The sequence below is a fragment of the Salvelinus alpinus genome, chromosome 30 (genome assembly GCF_045679555.1).
Source record: "Salvelinus alpinus chromosome 30, SLU_Salpinus.1, whole genome shotgun sequence".
In the NCBI taxonomy this organism is placed as follows: domain Eukaryota; kingdom Metazoa; phylum Chordata; class Actinopteri; order Salmoniformes; family Salmonidae; genus Salvelinus; species Salvelinus alpinus.
This window is the reverse complement of record NC_092115.1, coordinates 13,586,961-13,606,097: the sequence shown is the minus strand read 5'-3', so window position 1 is coordinate 13,606,097 and position 19,137 is coordinate 13,586,961. Positions and strand designations below refer to the sequence as shown.

Below are 19,137 nucleotides of genomic sequence, written 5' to 3'. Positions count from 1 at the left end.
ACGAGTCATGCCGCCGCTGGGAAGTGTATTGGCCTTTTGTGTACGACTGAGGAAATGAGATTCATGACTGATTTTTAGTATTAGACCTCCCTTTGAGGGGAATGCTCATCTGACATCAATATTTATTTTTCTCCCCAGAGGCTGCTATTCTAACTGTGGGTCAAATAAAGCTGTTGTTTTTTTATGTTCCCATTTTAGTTATGCTATCATTATGTGGGAGGTGCTGGCCAGGAGGATACCATTTGAAGGTAATTTAAGGTTTAGATGTTTTTTATTTTTTTTATTTTTTTACTGTTAGAATGCAGTATGGAATGTTTGTAAAAGCAATATGTGTTTTTTATGGATGTTAATCTCACTTTTATGGAATCATATAACCTCATTCAAAATAAATGTTGTCAGCTATACGTACACATTAGATTAGCCACATGACCTTACTGTGTTTGTAGTCAGTGACATACCATACTCATGAGTTAACCTTTATGGTCCTCTGCATGCTCGAAAATAGCAAAAAACGAAGTCCAATTATAGTTGGAGGCAGCGGTGGGATTTCCAGACGCAAGTGATATTAAATTAAACCTTCATTCAGAAGTAAAAAACTGAGTGAGCATTTGTATTTCTGTACAGAGGCGACCAACCCCATGCAGATCATGTTCAGCGTGCTGCGGGGGGCACGTCCGGAAACAGGCCTGGACTGTCTGCCAGGGGACATCCCCAGCAGGGAGACACTCATCAACCTCATGACTTTCGGCTGGACCGCTAACCCAGACGAACGGCAATCCTTCCTCCGTAAGAGACATAACCTCTAACCTTTGACCTCAACTCGTTACCTTCACATAGGCTGAAGTTGCCCCTAGACACAGATCTCAGAGCAGTTTGGCGCTTTCCTGCCACAAATGTTTATGGTTAGGATTTGGGAAAAATAAGCTGATTCTGGATCTGTGCCTAAGGGGGACTTCTACTCATAGCCTCTTTCTTCTCAGTAAGAGATCACCCTTCATCTTACCTCACAGTAACCTTTACTGACTCAGACGGATGCCATTCTGACCTTATCTTGTTACTTGGCACAGAAACCTCCCTTAAAACCTCTCTGGGGTAGGTGGGAAGCTACCGTCCCACCAGGCCAACATCCGGTGAAATTGCAGAGCTCTAAAATTCTAAATACACCATTCGTAATATTAAACATTTATGTAAATACATGTATCTTACATCATTTAAAAGTTTAACTTCTTGTTAATCCAGCCGCTGTGTCAGGTTTCATAAAGGCTTTACGGCGAAAGCACCCCATGCGATTTTCTGAAGACAGCGCCCCGCACACAAGTATTAGTAGCATTTTCCAACCAAGCATTAGCGTGGCATTAACTTTAAAGATCCTCCTCTGGTGGCAATGCCAAGTGTCCTAACTACACAGTGATTGTTCGTTTTGTTTGATAAAATAAATTTTTATAACCTAACACGAAACATTTGTAAACTGCGTGCGTCGTGATTTCCGTCTCATTCAACTTTGGACGAAACATTTGTGGTAATTACACACACAAAACAAATGTTTATCCAGTCATGGTTGGTTTCATTGCAATCCTCTGGTTGTTACTAACACAACCATACTTGATTGTTCTTTTCCCGGGACGTATTGACCGAAACGAACCGATTTGAAGACACCAATCAATGACCTCATTGCGCACCAATGGTAGGACCGGTCTATCGTTGATTGACTGTATTTTGGCCCAATGACCCAACGGCGATATGTAATGGTTATACGTTCGAAGACCAGCCTTTGTCGTAAACTCTGGCGTGAAAGCGGTTCATTCGCTATTGCAAATCCTACTTGACGGAGCCACAAGTGTTACTCATAGCAGTACATAGTCAATAGCATTTTCAGCAAGTTTATGTATTTCAATTATGACGAATAAATCAGGAAAAGCTAAAACAAAGTCTAGGTATACAGATTTAACCAAAATTATAGAGGAAATTGATAGAGAAAGCGAGACCGAGTTGCTTCAGGAAGATGAATCTTTCAGCGATGCTAGTTTTGACTCCCAGGCGGAAGACATGTTTCTGCACGGAGAGGATGCCATGCTGCACTGGTAAGTTCTAATGCTAATGTCGTTGTTTGAATATCAAATATTATTAATTTGAGATTTTTGGGGAGATATTCTTATTTTATTTGCAATATATACAAATATCATCAGTAATGAAATGTGTAAAGTACACATTGGCTATACTGTGTGTGTGTTATATATTTTTTACATTTATTTTACATAAACATGGAATGGAACAGCACTTCACCATAGTGATTATGTTCCCTGTACTCATATATATATATTTGTTTATTTTACATGTAGATACAGGGCTCATACGTGAAAGTATTGGTACTGATTTAAAAAAAATCTTTCACAGTGGCAGTGATTCTGATTATGAGCCGCCAATGTCTAGGTGTCCATCTCCCTCTGAAGCTGGTTCATCCAGCCGGACCCCTGCTGTCTCCGGCTCCACACCTACCCGTCCATCTAGATGTGTGAAGTCAGTGACAAAGAAGCGGAGGTGGGCAAGAGAGAAACCTGCAGACAGGGCCAGAGGGTCATTGGCACTCTGTGTTAGAAGATGATATGGAACCAATTCCACCAGTTTTTAGACCCAAAAGGCAGCCAGGACCTCAACTAGACATGACTGCAAAGTACAGCCCCCTTCAACTTTTTCAACTGTTTTTCACCTCGTCATTTGTTGATACCCTGGTGTCGAACACCAATAAGTACGGGGCTAAGAAGCAGGCAGGAAAGAAAGAGGCATGGAAGCCCATTTCCATGTCAGACCTTTTCTGCTACCTTCCAATGGTCATTTACATGGGGCTGGTGAAGTTGAAAACTCTAAGGGACTACTGGAAAACGTCAGCTCTCTATCAACTGCCTTTCCCCATGACTGTCATGTCTTGTAAAAGGTTTCTGATTATCTCACGGGCACTTCACATCAGTGACCCAGAAGTTGATGGGGAGATTGACAAGAAGAGAGGCACAGCAATGTTTGATAGGCTCTGCAAAATCAAACCTCTCTACTCCAACATCGTTGAGGCCTGCAAGACCTATTTTCAGCCCGCCCAGAACCTGTCCATCGACGAGAGGATGGTAGCCTCAAAGACCAGAATTGGCCTCTAACAATACATGCGGAACAAACCAACAAAATGGGGTTACAAATTGTTTGTTTCGGCTGATTCTATGTGTACCTACAATAGCAATTTTTTTGTTTGAGGGGAAAAACAGTTTTGCTACCGGTAATGTACTTAGTTATGATTCCGTTATGGATTTATTGGATTTTCAACTGCTGGGGAAGGCCTACAAACTGTTTGTGGACAACTTCTACACAAGCCCTACCTTGTTTACAGAGCTGAGTAAACTGGAGGTGTGGGCTTGTGGCACCATTCGGACCAACAGAGTAGTCTTTCCAAAGACAGGTGAACGACATGCCTGAGCGGGGTACCATGAGATGGATCCGTGAAGATGGCCTGCTCTTTGAAGTGGATGGATACCAGAGAGTTGGTCATGTGCACAACTATCCACAAGTCCTTCAGTGGCGATCACGTCGTAAGGCGTATGAAGGACGGTACCGGGGCATGGACCACCAAAAATGTACCAATTCCTGCAGCCATAAAGGATTACAACAAGGGCATGGGAGGTGTGGACCTGTCACAAGCACTGATAGGTTACTACAATGTTCTCCACAAGACCATGAAATGCTACAAGACATTTTTCTATCATTTCATCGACATTGCTGTGGTGAATGCCTTCATCCTCCAGAAGGAAATGGCTAAGAGCTGTGGACAGCCCCCCCATCTCAGAGCTAGCCTTCAGAGAGCTGCTCATCCAGGAGCTTGCTAGCTACAGCAAGTCCACTGCATCACCTTCTGTCCCCTCTACCTCTGTCCCTTCTGCTCCTTCAACCAGTGGTGTTCACCTGCCCAAACTCATCTCTGCAGGCATGAATGTGCCCCAGGGCAAAAAGGGCACAGTAGGGAGGCGTCGTTGTGCCCTTTGTCACAGGAAATGCCCCATCACCTGCACCACTTGTTCAGTAACCCTATGCTTTACAGCAGAAAGAGACTGCTATGGGCCAAGGTACCAGCAGCACAATATTGTGTAGAGGACCGAGGGTCTTCACAATATTGTAAATAGAACATGTGTAAATAGTTACCCTTGTTTTTTATTTGTATTTTTATATATTTTTTGGGGGGGGGGGGCGTTAGAATAGCATTTATGTATTTTGTATATAGTTATTTGCTTCAAAATGTATCACTGTACCAATTCGGCCACTTGGGTACATTTGTGTGGGACACCTGGGTGACTTCATGCTCAATATCATGTAGCTCGCTCAAGAGTTATCTATCTGAAACTTTGCTAAACTATTGTTGCCCTCTTATGTTCTTCATTCAAATGATCCCCAGCATCCTATCTGAATGTTTGGCTGTTCTTGGTCATTTGAAAGATGATGCAACAACATTAGAAAAACAGAAAACGTATGTTTTTTTCCTTGTATTATCTTCTACCAGATCGATTGTGTTATATTCTCCTACATTCAATTCACATTTCCACAAAATTCAGTGTCTCCTTTCAAATGATATAAAGAATATGCATATCCTTGCTTCTGGGCCTGAGCTACAGGCAGTTAGATTAGGGTATGTCTTCAGGTGGAAATTGAGAAGAAGGGGGGATACCCCGAAGAAGTTAAGATCAACATACCTAACTCAATGTTTTGTACAATTATTCCATTGACATCAATGTATTATCTATGTAGGTGTTGTCAAGTATACATTTGTCCCTAAAAACTATAGAGCCATAACCGTCTCTACCTGTCTTGTGCAGAGTGTGTGATGGAGCTGGAGCCAATGCTGAGGAGGTTCGATGAAATCAACGTCCTGGAGGCCGTGCTGGAGGTCAAGAAGTCAAAGGTCAGTCAGTGCGAGATTGTCCAGTACACAGGTCAAAAGGAAAGGGTTTGGCAGGAAACATACAGTCCCAAGTCATTCACTATGACTCAAGTAACCTCATCCCCAGGCTCATATGACCTCACTGTGTGTATTGTTAAATGTTTTAGTTCTGTTTGTGATAGCCCCAAATTTGATGACTTCAGACTTGACCAGGGTTTGGCGCATCGTGACTCATTGATATGTCTTGAGATGAATGACTCGACAATTGACGAACAGAGAGACAAATGTATGACTTCACATTTCCCCTACTTTCACTTCCTTATTCACCGTTTAACGTGGAAAGAAATGCACACAATGATTTGCATCAGTTTATTTTTAAGCAATAAGGTATGAGGAGGTGTGGTATATGGCCAATATACCATGGCTAAGGGCTGTTCTAATGCACGACGTATCACGGAGTGCCTGGATACAGCCCATAGCCATGGTATAATGGCCATATACCACAACCCCCCGAGGTGCCTTATTGCTATTATAAACTGGTTACCAACGTAATTTGAGCAGTAAAAATAAATGTTGTCATACCTGTGGTATACGGTTTGATATACCATGGCTGTCAGCTAATCAGCATTCAGGGTTCGAACCACCCAGTTTATAAAGCAGCATACATTCTCTCTCTCTCTAGCTGATGAGGCGGGCCAGTTGTTACTCTGCCACACCCGTGGTGTGTGAGAGGGGGAGAGACGAGGAGAAGTCTCTGAACATTCTGAAGAACAACCCCAGTCCCTGGCCAGTGAGTATAATGACCGGCTGTCCCCGGCAAAACGTTTTTAATGGGTCAACCGAGAGTCCTCTTTTTTTTACCAATTGATAGGTCAACATTTTCAAATGTGTATTTTTCATTATATAGACACACCCTATGTGTTTATTAATAAAATAAACTATATGTACTGAGCTTGTCTGATGCTTTAAGGGCACTGTTTGATGAAATAATTAAGACGCACAAATGTGGCAGTTTGTTCATGTTCCTCAACCACATTCATCTATCTACTCCGCCTGTCTGCAACGAACAGGAAAGTGAAACGTGTTAACTGTCAGGCCTGATGCTCGCCCTCGCAACATTGTATCAACTATTCTGAGCCCTCAGTTTCCCACGCCAGTGAGATCCGGACAGACATCTGTGTTTGCGCAAAGTTGAGAAGTAATCAGGTTTCCACTGGATCAGAGCATGACATTTTTCCCATTCGCGCCGAGGCTCGGTGGTTTTCAAAAAGGAGAGAGCTGAAAAGATTTGACAAATACATTGAGGAGCTATTGTCATTCTCAATGCATGTAAAAACAGACTTTGTTTACTTGATTGAAATGATTATTTTGCGTAGCTCCACTGCTCATTAGTTATGGTGAGTTAATACTATCAGACATCCCTAAATGGGCACATTTCTACATTTGCACGTAGGCCAAGTAGCCTAGGCCTACTTATATGCGTAATCGGGTCCTTAGTCAACATTGACAGGATCGCTCCAAACAAAAGACAATGAATTAATTGGCAGAACTTGTGTGTAGTGTAGCATAGGTTGTGAGCTCTGCAAACAACGTGTCCACTCTGTAATGACTGTAATAATATTAATATATTGGATGCATTATCAGAAATTACCATAACAAACATTGTAGATTAGAAATTATTGGGATTAATGGTAAATGTACTACTGGTGATATACTGTATGTAATGGGGAATTGATAGACGCTAACTATCAGAGGGCAAACAATTTACACAATTACGTTTTCTTGACTCAACATTTTAAATTATACCCAAGACAAATTATCTTCACATGCTATAGGCCTAAGGAATACTCTCATGAACTGTGGCAGGTCCAAAGCAGTAGCCATTTATGGAAAACCAATGCAATTTCACTTTTTTTTTTAAATCAAATTGCTTGGCGTGCCAAGGCAAATACCTTCATGGCCTTGTGTTGCCGATGCCTGTCTGAGCGTGATGGCCTGTGCTGCCTCCGCAATGGATTAGTCCAGGCACGAATCAGACAGGTGTCTTATGTGCCATGAAAAAATATATATTTGCGACCAATTAACAAAAAAACCTCTGTCAACCAACAACCTAAATACTTTCTGAAGACACTGTATTTTTGTTTTATTCTATAAACTACTGACAACATTGACCAGTTGTCATTTTCTGTACATAAATGCTCTAAATGACAATATTTTTATTTGGCATTTGGGAGAAATGTTGTCAGTAGTTTATAGAATAAAACAAAAATGTTAATTTTACCCAAACACATACCTATAAATGGTTCAACCAGAGAAACGGATAATTTTGCAATGGTCTCTTAATTTTTTCCAGAGCTGTATATCTGTTCTTTTAGGGCCAGTTTACTCTTATGTAGCACACTCAGGTGTGTGTGTGTATGTTTTTAACATGCTGTGTCACTGCCATAGGGAAGCTCCACCTCTGGCTCTGGGTCTTGCTCCTCCCAGGAAACGGACATCTCCCAACCAAGCTCCCTCACTAGCACCAATGCTCCGCCTTCTAAAGGTAAATCCAGCCACTTTCCTGGACTGTGATTGACAGCTGTGATTAACAGTTAACCTTATGCCCTGAAGGGAAATAGTGAGTTTCCTGAGTACTAGTCTGTTTCTGCGTTGTATACGAGTTGCATTGATACCCAGTTCTCTCTCTTCTCCCTCATTCTCCGTCAAATCATTTCTTTAATTAATGAGGAGGAACTTCCTCCCTGGAGAAAAGCCTCCTCTGATTGACACCGACCTCTCCTTGTCGCCCCCTCCACCCAACCCCTCCTCATCCCTCCTAGAAGTGTCCCCCTCGATGTTCATGCCCCACACCCTGGAGCCTCCGCAGCCCCTCAGAGAGCAGAGCCTGGGGGACAACAACCTCAACAACTACCCCCAGAGCGCCAGGCCCCTGGACGAGCTCAACATTCCCCTCAAACCAGATCTGCCTGAAATGGAGTGTGTGACGTACCTGGACAACCTCACCCTGAAGCCACAGCCATACCAACCCCAGCCAGGTAACGGAGATAGAAATTCAAAATTAAATCACATGACACGACTAACATTAATCTCCTAGTCTCACTACCTACCTAGCTACTGTAAAAAATATTCAGACCCCTTGACTTTTTCCACATTTGGTTACGTTACAGCCTTATTCTAAAATTGATTAAATTGTGTTTTACCCTCATCAATCTACACACAATACCCCATAATGACAAAGCAAAAACAGGTTTTTAGAAATGCTTGCAAATATATTTATCTATATCTTAAAAAATTATTACATTTACATAAGTATTCAGACCCTTTACTCAATACTTTGCTGAAGCACCTTTGGCAGCGATTACAGCCTATTCTTCAAATCAAATTTTATGTGTCACATGCGCCGAATACAACCGGTGTAGACCTTAGAGTGAAATGCTTACTCACAAGTCGTTAACCAACAATGCAGTTTTAAGAAAAATACAACAACAAAAAAGAAATAAAGTAACAAATAATTAAAGAGCAGCAGTAAGATAACAATAGCGAGGTTATATACAGGGGGTACCGGTACAGAGTCAATGTGTTGGGGCACCAGTTATTGAGGTAATATATGCATGTGGGTAGAGTTATCTATGCATAAGTGACTTTAATAACAGAGTAGCAGCAGTCTAAAAGAGGGGGGGGGGGGGGCAATGCAAAAAGTCTGGGTAGCCATTTGATTAGATGTTCAGGAGTCTTATGGCTTGGGGGTAGAAGCTGTTTAGTAGCCTCTTGCAGTGATGCAAACAGTCAGGATGCTCTCGATGGTGCAGCTGTAGACTTTTAAGGATCAGCGTACCCATGCCAAATCTTTTCAGTCTCCTGAGGGGGAATAGGCTTTGTCATGCCCTCTTCATGACTGTCTTAGTGTGTTTGGACCATGATAGTTTGTTGGTGATATGGACACCAAGGAACTTGGAGGCTCTCAACCTGCTCCACTACAGCCCGGTCGATGAGAATGGGGGCGTGCTCGGTCCTTTTCTTGTAGTCCACAATCATCTCCTTAGTCTTGATCACGTTGAGAAAGAGGTTGTTGTCCTGGCACCACACGGCCATGTCTCTGACCTTCCTATATGCTGTCTTGTTGTTGGTGATCAGGCCTACCACTGGTGTCTTCTTGGGTATGATGCTACAAGCTTGGCACACTTGTATTTTGGGAGCACAATCAAGTTGTGGAAACATCTCAAGGATGATCAATGGAAACAGGATGCACCTGAGCTCAATTTCGAGTCTCATAGCAAAGGGTCTGAATACTTACAGTTGAAGTTGGAAGTTTACATACACTTAGGTTGTAGTCATTAACTCGTTTTTCAAAGACTCCAAATTTCTTGTTAACAAACTATAGTTTTGGCAAGTCGGTTAGGACATCTACTTTGTGCATGACACAAGTCATTTTTCCAGCAATTGTTTACAGACAGATTATTTCCCTTATCATTCACTGTATCACAATTCCAGTGGGTCAGAAGTTTACAGAAAATGGTGTCATGGCTTTAGAAGCTTCTGATTGGGTAATTTACATCTTTTGAGTCAATTGGAGGTGTACCTGTAGATGTATTCCAAGGCCTACTTTCAAACTCAGTGCCTCTTTGCTTGACATCATGGGAAAATCAAAAGAAATCAGCCAAGACCTCAGGAAAAAATTGTAGACCTCCAAGTCTGGTTAATCCTTGGGAGCAATTTCCAAACGCCTGAAGGTACCATGTTCATCTGTACAAACAATAGTACGCAAGTATAAACACCATGGGACCATGCAGCCGTCATACGGCTCATGAAGGAGACGCGTTCTGTCTTCTGGAGATGGGCGTACTTTGGTGCAAAAGTGCAAATCAATCCCAGAGCAACAGCAAAGGACCTTGTGAAGATGCTGGAGGAAACAGGTACAACATTATCTTTATCCACAGTAAAACGAGTACTATATTGACATAACCTGAAAGGCCGCTCCGCAAGGAAGAAGCCACTGCTCCAAAACCGCCATAAAAAAGCCAGACTACGGTTTGCAACTGCACATGGGGACAAAGATCGTTGGAAAGATTTTTGGAGAAATGTCCTCTGGTCTGATGAAACACAAATAGAACTGTTTGGCCATAATGACCATTGTTATGTTTGGAGGAAAAAGGGGGAGGCGTGCAAGCCGAAGAACACCATCCCAACCGTGAAGCACGGGGGTGGCAGCATCATGTTGTGGGGGTGCATTGCTGCAGGAGGGACTGGTGCACTTCACAAAATAGATGGCAAGATGAGGAAGCAAAATTGTGGATATATTGAAGCAACATCTCAAGACATCAGTCAGGAAGTTAAAGCTTGGTCGCAAATGAGTCTTCCAAATGGACAGTGACCCCAAACATAATTCCAAAGTTGTTGCAAAATGGCCTAAGGACAACACAGTCAAGGTATTGGAGTGGCCATCACAAAGCCCTGACCTCAATCCTATAGAAAATTTGTGGGCAGAACTGAAAAAGCATGTGCGAGCAAGGAGGCCTACAAACCTGACTGTTACACCAGCTCTGTCAGGAGGAATGGGCTGAGATTCACCCAACTTATTGTGGAAAGCTTGAGGAAGGCTACCCGAAACATTTGACCCAAATTTAACAATTTAAAGGCAATGCTACCAAATACTAATTGGTTGTATGTAAACTTCTGACCCACTGAGAATGTAATGAAAGAAATAAAAGCTGAAATAAATCATTCTCTGTGCTAATTTTGACATTTCACATTCTTAAAATAAAGTGGTGATCCTAACTGACCTAAGACAGGGGATTTTTACTTGGAGTAAATGTCAGGAATTGTGAAACTCAGTTTAAATGTATTTGGCTAAGGTGTATGTAAACTTCTCTCTTCAACTGTATGTAAATAAAATGTTTGTTTAATTTTTAATTAATGTGCAAAAATGTCTAAACCTGTTTTCGCTTTGTCATTATGGGGTATTGTGTGTAGAGTGCTGAGGATTTTTTTGTTTGTTTATATAATCCATTTTAGAATAAGGCTGGTAACAATGTGTAAAAATGCGTGTGTATAATGTTTGTCTATGGAGATTGCATGGCTGTGTGCTCGATTTTAAACACCTGTCAGCAACGGGTGTGGCGGAAATAGCCGAATCCACTGATTTGAATTTGACAATCCACTAATTTGGTGTCGACATACTTTTGTACATACATACATACATACATACATCCATCCATCCATCCAGTACCAGTACCAGTAAAAAGTTTGGACACTGCTACTCATTCAAGAGTTTCTATATTTTTACTATTTTCTACACTGTAGAATAGTGAAGATATCAAAACTATAGAATCATGCTGGAACCAAAAAAGTGTTAAACAAATCAAAATATATTTTATATTTGAGATTCTTCAAAGTAACCACCTTTTGCCTTGACCGCTTTGCACACGCTCGGCATTCTTTCAACCAGCTTCACCTGGAATGCTTTTCCAACAGTTTTGAAGGATTTCCCACAAATGCTGAGCACTTGTTGGCTGCTTTTCCTTCACTCTGCGGTCCAACTCATCCCAAACCATCAAATTTGGGTTGAGGTCGGGTGATTGTGGAGGCCAGGTCATCTGATGCAGCACTCCATCACTCTCCTTCTTGGTCAAATAGCCCTCCTTCTTGGTCAAACATCCTGGAGGTGTGTTGAGTCATAGTCCCACTATCATTAGTTTTTCAACAGGACAAAGCACAAACCAGATGGGCTGGTGTATTGCTGCAGAATGCTTTGGTAGCCATGCTGGTTAAGTGTGCCTTGAATTCTAAAAAAATCACTGACGGTGTCACCAGGAAAGCACCACCACACCTCTGCCTCCATGCTTCACGGTGGGAACCACACATGCGGTGATCATCCGTTCACCTACTCTGTGTCTCACAAAGACACGGCGATTGGAACCAAACATCTCAAATTTGGACTCATCAGACCATGGACAGATTTCCCCCGGTCTAATGTCCATTGCTCGTGTTTCTTGGCCCAAGCAAGTCTCTTCTTCTTATTGGTGTCCTTTAGTAGTGGTTTCTTTGCAGGCCTGATTCACACAATCTCCTCTGAACAGTTGATGTGTCTGTTACTTGAACTCTGAAGCATTTATTTGGGCTGCAATTTCTGAGGTTGGTAACACTAATGAACTTATCCTCTGCGGCAGAGGTAACTCTGGGTCTTTCCTTTCCTGTGGCGGTCCTCATGAGAGCCAATTTCATCATAGCGCTTGTTGGTTTTTGCGACTGCACTTGGAAGAAACTTCTTGAAATGTTCAGTATTGACTGACCTGTCTTAAAGTAATGATGGACTGTCGTTTCTCTCTGCTTATTTGAGCTGTTCTTGCCATAATATGGACTTGGTCTTTTACCAAACAGGGCTATCTTCTGTATACCACCCTTACCTTGTCACAACACAAGGTATTGATGATTGGCTCAAATGCATTAAGAATAAAAGAAATTCCACAAATGAACTTTTAACAAGGCACACCTGTTAATTGAAATTCATTCCAGGTGACTACCTCATGAAGCAGGTTGAGAGAATGCCTATAGTGTTCAAAGCTGTTAAGGCAAAGGGTGGATACTTTGAAGAATCTCAAATATAAAATATATTTTAATGTAACTTTGTTTTTTGTTACTACATGATTCCATGTGTTATTTCATAGTGTTGATGTCTTCACTATTATTCTACAATGTAGAAAATAGTAAAAATAAAGAAAAACCCTTGAATGATTAGGTGTGTCCCCACTTTTGACTGGTACTGTATATATTTATTTTGAGTGTACAAAACATTAGGAACACTGCTCTTTCCATAAGAGACTGGCCAGGTGAATCCAGGTGACACCTATGATCCTTGTTGATGTCACTTGTTAAATATACTTCAATCAGTGTAGATGAAGGGAAGGAGACATGTTTAAAAAAAAAAATTAAATCAAGATTTTTAAGCCTTGAGACATGGATTGTGTATGTGTGCCATTCGGAGGGTAAATGGACAAGACAAAAGATTTAAGTGCCTTTTGAACGGGGTATGGTAGTAGATGCCAGGCGCGCCGGTTTGAGTGCATCAAGAACTGCAATGCTGCTGTGTTTTTCACACTCAACAGTTTCCTGTGTGTGTCAAGAATGGTCCACCACCCAAAGGACATCAAGCCAACTTGACATAACTGTGGGAAGCATCGGAGTCAACATGGGCCCTGTGAAAAGCTTTCAACAGTTTGTAGAGAATTGAGGCTGTTCTGAGGGCAAAAGGGGTTGCAACTAAATATTAGGAAGGTGTTCCTAATGTTTTGTACACTGTGAGAGAGAACAGCAGTGGTCCAAGAACAGAGTCTTGAGGAACACTGAAAAGTTTGTTCTATCTAAGGTACATTTTCATGTTCCTCAGTGCTGTTCTCAGGCCACTACTGTTCCAATTATTTATATTACTGCTAATCTAATACCTACTTTGGCTTTACCCAAATCCTCCAGACTTCAACCCACCTTCGGACCCCCCCGACCTCACGCTGGGCCCTGTGGCGCGCTGGATCGCAGCACGGCGCGAGGATATCGTTTCCCAGATGACGGAGGCCTGTCTGAACCAGAGCCTGGATGCCCTGCTGGCGCGCTCTCTCCTGATGCTCGAGGACTACGAGCTGGTGGTGAACCGGGCCACGCGTACCGCCAAGGTCCGCCAGCTCCTTGACACCTGCCACCGCCACAGCGAGGACTTCTGCCGCGTGGTGGTCCGCAAGCTCCAGGACAACAAGCAAATGGGCCTGCAGCCGTACCCCCCAGAGCTCAGCTCCCCTGTCGCCGTGCCAAGCCCCAGCGCACCCCCACTCTCTGTGTCCTACAACAACCCTAGGAAATACTAGAACAGAACTAGACCAGAGACTAAACTGTTCCAAGACTTTTAGCTCATTGAGCTAGGTAGTGGAAGAAGCCTCTACGGTCTGTTAGTCCTGGGTTATATTCATTAGGCACCAAATGGAAGAAAACTGACTGAAACAGGGAGGGACTACCTAAACTTGTCCAATAAGACACTTGTTTTCCATTGCACATTGTTTTGCTACGGTGTGCACTCGTGAATACGACCCTGGGTTTTGACTGTGAACTTTGAATTTAGTGTGGTAGGGTCAAGCCCAGCTGTCGTTTCATATTGCTCATCATGGTACCTACTTTCCTGCCCACTCACACAGGACATTACTCTATGTTGCTACTGTTCATTGAACTGAAGGTTCCTAGAAGTTGAGCTTAAGGACTTGAAGGTAAAGATGCCTTTTGGAAAAACAACCAGTATTCACTAAGTTTCACCTGTTTTCTGAAAGCAGAGAACTGGTTGGGATTAGCAATCATAATCAAAAACCTGTTAGAATTTAATCCAGGCTTTGAAGAATTATATTATGGATTTTATGTAATTTGTCAGGTAAATCATCTGGTTCTCTTGAAGCATTCCCTATATTCTGAGTGATTGGGGTACGGGCCTGAGTTCTGCTTCTATGCATCTTTCTGTTATTGTTGTCCCCCCCTTTGCACTGAATGGTGTTATCCAGAGAAATACTGTATATCCAGAGAGACCGTATAACATCATACTGATCTAAGGCTCTGATTTCACTCTTTATTGAGTGGACATTCTAGAACAGGGGTATTGAGCTCTCACACTACGAGGTCCGGAGCCTGCTGGTTTTCTGTTATACCTGATAATTCATTTCACCCACCTGGTGTTCCAGGTCTAAATCAGTCCCTGATTTAAGGGGGAACAATGAAGAAAAGATAGTGGGACTGGCTTCGAGGTCCAAAGTTGAGTTTGAAGGGTCTAGACTCTACGGGTCTGGATGGGACCCAATTACTGTGACTGAAATTCTGTAGTTGACCCTCCGATCCGGGTCTATGTAACTACAGCTGATAGACCAGAGTGGACATGAATGGATCTGACCACGTCTCTGCATTACCTAAAATGTTTTATTTTACGCTAATAAGGTGAATCTATTGACTTATGGAGAGCCAACATATAAAGACCTATTTATTAGCCAGAAGATAAACTTGGCTGATTTAACATACATTTGTCACTCTGGTACAATCAGATCTGGTCTAGACCCTGACCCCTTAAGGTATGGGTCCGGTCTACGTTTTGTTTGGGTCCAGATCCCCCTTTTTAAAAAATATATCATATCCAGGTCTGATAAGGTACTCGACTGGACTTCTGCCATTTTGAAGTTACTGTAGCTTTGTATTTTACATTGTATTTTTTCCCCCACTGACTTTTCAAGACAGATTTGATTTATCTTATAAAGGAGCTTGCATTGACATTGACATAGGATGGGCCAAGTCAGTGGATTTAGGTTTGGTGTGTAGATGTAGCTAATGCAGAGTTAATCCTTGGTCTTCATCTTAACACATTTACAAATGGTGACAGACACAATAACACTGTAGCCAGAAAGCGGAAAATAAGGTCATGTAGCTAATGTAGATCAGAGTGTACCAGGATCTGTCTGTAGCTATTTTGGTACTCTCCTTGGACTCAATGGTCTCCGTTATGGGTGGTTTTTGTAGACATGTTTTTTGCGATAGAGGTCGTGGCCCATACTTGTTACAGAATCTCTGTTTGATCTACATGTTTTGGTACAAGACCAGTGAATGGATAGAGCAGGGTTTAGTCATTGAGCCAAGTGCTAAATATAGAAACATGTCCCTCAGCAGCTTAGAGCTGTGGTTGGTTATCCTGCACTTATGACAAAAACATTCAGCCTCAGATTGTGGCACTCTGGGTGTGTGATGCTAAAGTAGAGTCATTCAGAGCTGAAGTTTCCATCATCCAGTGCTTTAAGCCAGGGGAGGGGGATCCCTACAGTAAATACCAGTCACAGAGGAAGCAGCCAGGGACTCTCACTGAAGAGACTGGTTTATGTCTGTCTAAAGTGGGTCAAAGCAAACTCTTTTACGTAGAACACTTAATCACTTCATGAATTGCATGGACTTCGTATTTCATTCAGTGATCTATCCTCAGTTTTGTCAGCACATGACAGGTCTCGAGTAGCAAAGGGCACTTCCTGGGACACATGACTGGAAATTGAATCATACTATAGCTTTTATACAAACTTAATCTATATACCATAAAGTAATTACACTTTAAAGTCACAGTCAAATGTAACTATCTGCTCTAGGTTGGTGGTCATTCTCAGCCTTGAGGCTGTAGTTGGAGCAAGCATAGGGGCCAACTAAATCTAAGCGCTATAACTAGCTAGCTACAATGTCCCCTCAATCTGAGCGCTAGCTAGCTACAATGAACCCTCAATCTGAGCGTTATAGCTAGCTGTCAACAATGCACACTATCGCCTGTAGAAGCCTCAGCAGGGACCCTGTGTTACGACTGTTTCTCACCTTGGAGCTCTTCTCTGCTAATACATATCCAGAAATGACTAAGTGCCAAAATACACTGTAGTTAAGCAATTTCCTGATAAAACATATTTTCCCGTGGTTACCTCACCATCGTTTCTGTTTCTCTCTGTCAGTGATGTGTGCATGCAATGTCTCCACATAGGGAACCAAGAGCGCCACTAAATCAGAGACGTGTAGTTTCTAGAAGCCTTACCGTCAAATGCACTTCCTTAAATGAGTTCTGGAGGCACCGTGGCTAAGTATCATTACCTTGGGTCTGTGCCCCACAATTGTGACTCTTTGGAATTGAGGAGCACTGGCTGAGGGGTTTTGGTGTGTTTTTTTTAATTTATTAATCTGGGTGTTTTTACCTATTTTTATTTTATTTGTGCTGCAGAATAAACAATGTACATTGTTTTCCCCCATCATGAGGGTGCTCTTTGTAAGTTTGTTATCAGCTTTAGTTGAATTAGAACATGTGCTGTGGTATAGGGTGGCAACTGGCAAGCCAAAGCCAGCCAGGAGAGAAACTCTTCCAAAATCCTCTGGACTTTTACTGCCTTGTTGTCAATACTGTGCCTCATATTTGAGATTTTTTTATTCTTTTCCACTATTCTTTTCTCACATGATATTTGCACAAAACTCCAGATGTTATCAAATTACATTTGTATTACATTCCTAGTCATCTTAATATACTTTTGGACAAAATGTTGTATTAGTACAACAGTCTTTTTTTATTGCGCTATTCTATTTATCTTTAGCTGAACTCTTGCATAGTTCTAAACCATTAGGTGTTTGTTAGAAAAGTGTCTGAAGAAAACATTGCTTTACATGGAATTCCTTCAAGCAGCCATCAACATTGCCATATTCCTGGTCAGTGTTCTGTTTTATCCATATACTTATGTACTTATTTTCATATCATTAGCAACAATATAAAATATCCTGTATACATAGTGTGTACACTGAGTATACCAAACATTAGGAACACCTTCCTAATATGGAGTTCCCCCCCCTTTTGCCCTCAGAACAGCCTCACTTCGTCAGGGCATGGACTACAATGTGTCAAGCGTTCCACATGGATGCTGGCCCATATTGATTCCAATGCTTCCCATAGTTGTTTCAAGTTGGCTGGATGTCCTTTGGGTGGTGGACCGTTCTCGATACATACAGGAAACGGTTGAGTGTGACAAACCCAGCAGCGTTGCAGTTCTTGACACAAACCGGTGCACCTGGCACCTACTACCATACCCCGTTCAAAGGCACTTAAATACCCTCTGAATGACACACATACACAATCCAGGTCTAAAAATCATTCTTTAAACTGTCTCCTCCCCTTCATCCACACTGATTTTGAAGGGTATTTAACAAGTGACATCAGTAAGGGATCATAGCTTTCACCTGGTCAGTCTGTCATGGCAGGTATTCTTAATGTTTTGTGTACTCAGTGTAATATGTAGTACTGAAGCATCTTTTGGCAGAAATATAATTGAATATTTACTGTACATGTATTGCATGACGTTTTTGATACCGTTATACGCTTTATTGCTGTGTCATTAAAGTGTGTAATCCTTCCACCTGTTTTTCTCTGATTTAGTTTGCTTACATATTGCAGGTTTAATAAGTATAATGTATTTGAGTAGGAAACAAGAAGTCCCAGCAGTAGAACATACCAGAGGGGGGCATAGTTTACTAGGCTATATCAATTATTGGGATCATCTGGTTACCATCAGTGTTTGGAGTACCTTGAGTTCGTTGACAAAAACAGACCATGGGACGCCTTTTCACACTGACATTTATACTGAACATAAATATAAACGCAACATGCAACAATTTCAAAGATTTTGAGTTGCAGTTCAAAAACTTGAGACATCTGTGGCATTGTGTTGTGACGAAACTGCACATTTTAGAGTGGCCTTTTACTGTCCCCAGGCACAAGGTGCACCTGTGTAATGATCATGCTGTTTAATCAGCTTCTTGATATGCCACACCTGTCAGGTGGATGGATTATCTTGGCAAAGGAGAAGTGCTCACTAACAGGGATGTAAACAAATTTGTGCACAAAATTTGAGAGAAATAATCTTTTTGTGCGTATGGAACATTTCTGGGATCTTTTTATTTCAGCTCATGAAACATGGAGCCAACACTTTACATGTTGCATTTATATTTTTGTTCAGTGTTTGTGTAAATGTCCACGGTGGGTCTGTGTAAACTATGCGATTATATTGGAGACCGGTTTATAGCAGTGAATGTCATCTATTAATTTACGGTTAGTATTTCTAAGTAGCAGCCATATCAGCCAGGGAAACTTGTTCTCATTTTATGATAGAACATTCCGATTTTTCTGCCTGACTGTGGAGCTCTTTACCTGAAATATTAGGATTTTCGTGTGATCACAACAAAACAACTTATTTTTATCAAATAGAGATATCATTTAAATGGTGTTTTCTTTGAAAAGATGGGCCTGTTTTCTGCCTGAGTGTGTCACTGTTTTCCACAGTTTTCTGGATTACCTCACAAGTATCTGCATAGCCCTGTCTGGAGGGCCTTTCAACTACGTGGCCAAATACCTGCCTGAAGACAGGAGGCCCAAGTTTATTGGCAAATGAAATGGTAAGGGTCAGAGCAATAGACACACAGACACAGGGCTGGTTGACAAGATCCTGAGGCCCATTGTGAGGTCAATTCTTTTTTTTTTTTTAAGGTTATTGTGACCAACAGATGCATATCTGTATTCCCAGTCATGTGAAATCCATAGATTAGGGCCTAATTAATTTATTTCAATAGACTGATTTCCTCATTTGAACTGCAACTCATTAATCTGCACGCAATACCTCATAATGACAAAGCAAAAACTGTTTGTTTTTTTT

At 41.8% G+C, this 19,137-nt stretch overlaps 1 protein-coding gene across 2 annotated transcripts in view; it reads left to right on the top strand.

Moving 5' to 3' along the window:
• Positions 1-17,842, top strand: part of ripk2 (receptor-interacting serine-threonine kinase 2) — a 29,235-nt gene extending 11,393 nt beyond the window's left edge. The window contains exons 5-11 of one of the 2 annotated variants that reach the window (XM_071377155.1): positions 199-248; positions 625-786; positions 4,848-4,933; positions 5,595-5,702; positions 7,361-7,457; positions 7,738-7,950; positions 13,382-17,842. In XM_071377155.1, coding sequence (XP_071233256.1) covers positions 199-248; positions 625-786; positions 4,848-4,933; positions 5,595-5,702; positions 7,361-7,457; positions 7,738-7,950; positions 13,382-13,767 — 1,102 coding nt within the window. In that variant the 3' untranslated portion in view covers positions 13,768-17,842. Of the gene's footprint in view, positions 1-198; positions 249-624; positions 787-4,847; positions 4,934-5,594; positions 5,703-7,360; positions 7,458-7,734; positions 7,951-13,381 lie in introns of both variants that reach the window. The other variant, XM_071377154.1, reaches the window with a different exon arrangement.
• The last annotated feature ends 1,295 nt before the right edge of the window (positions 17,843-19,137 follow it).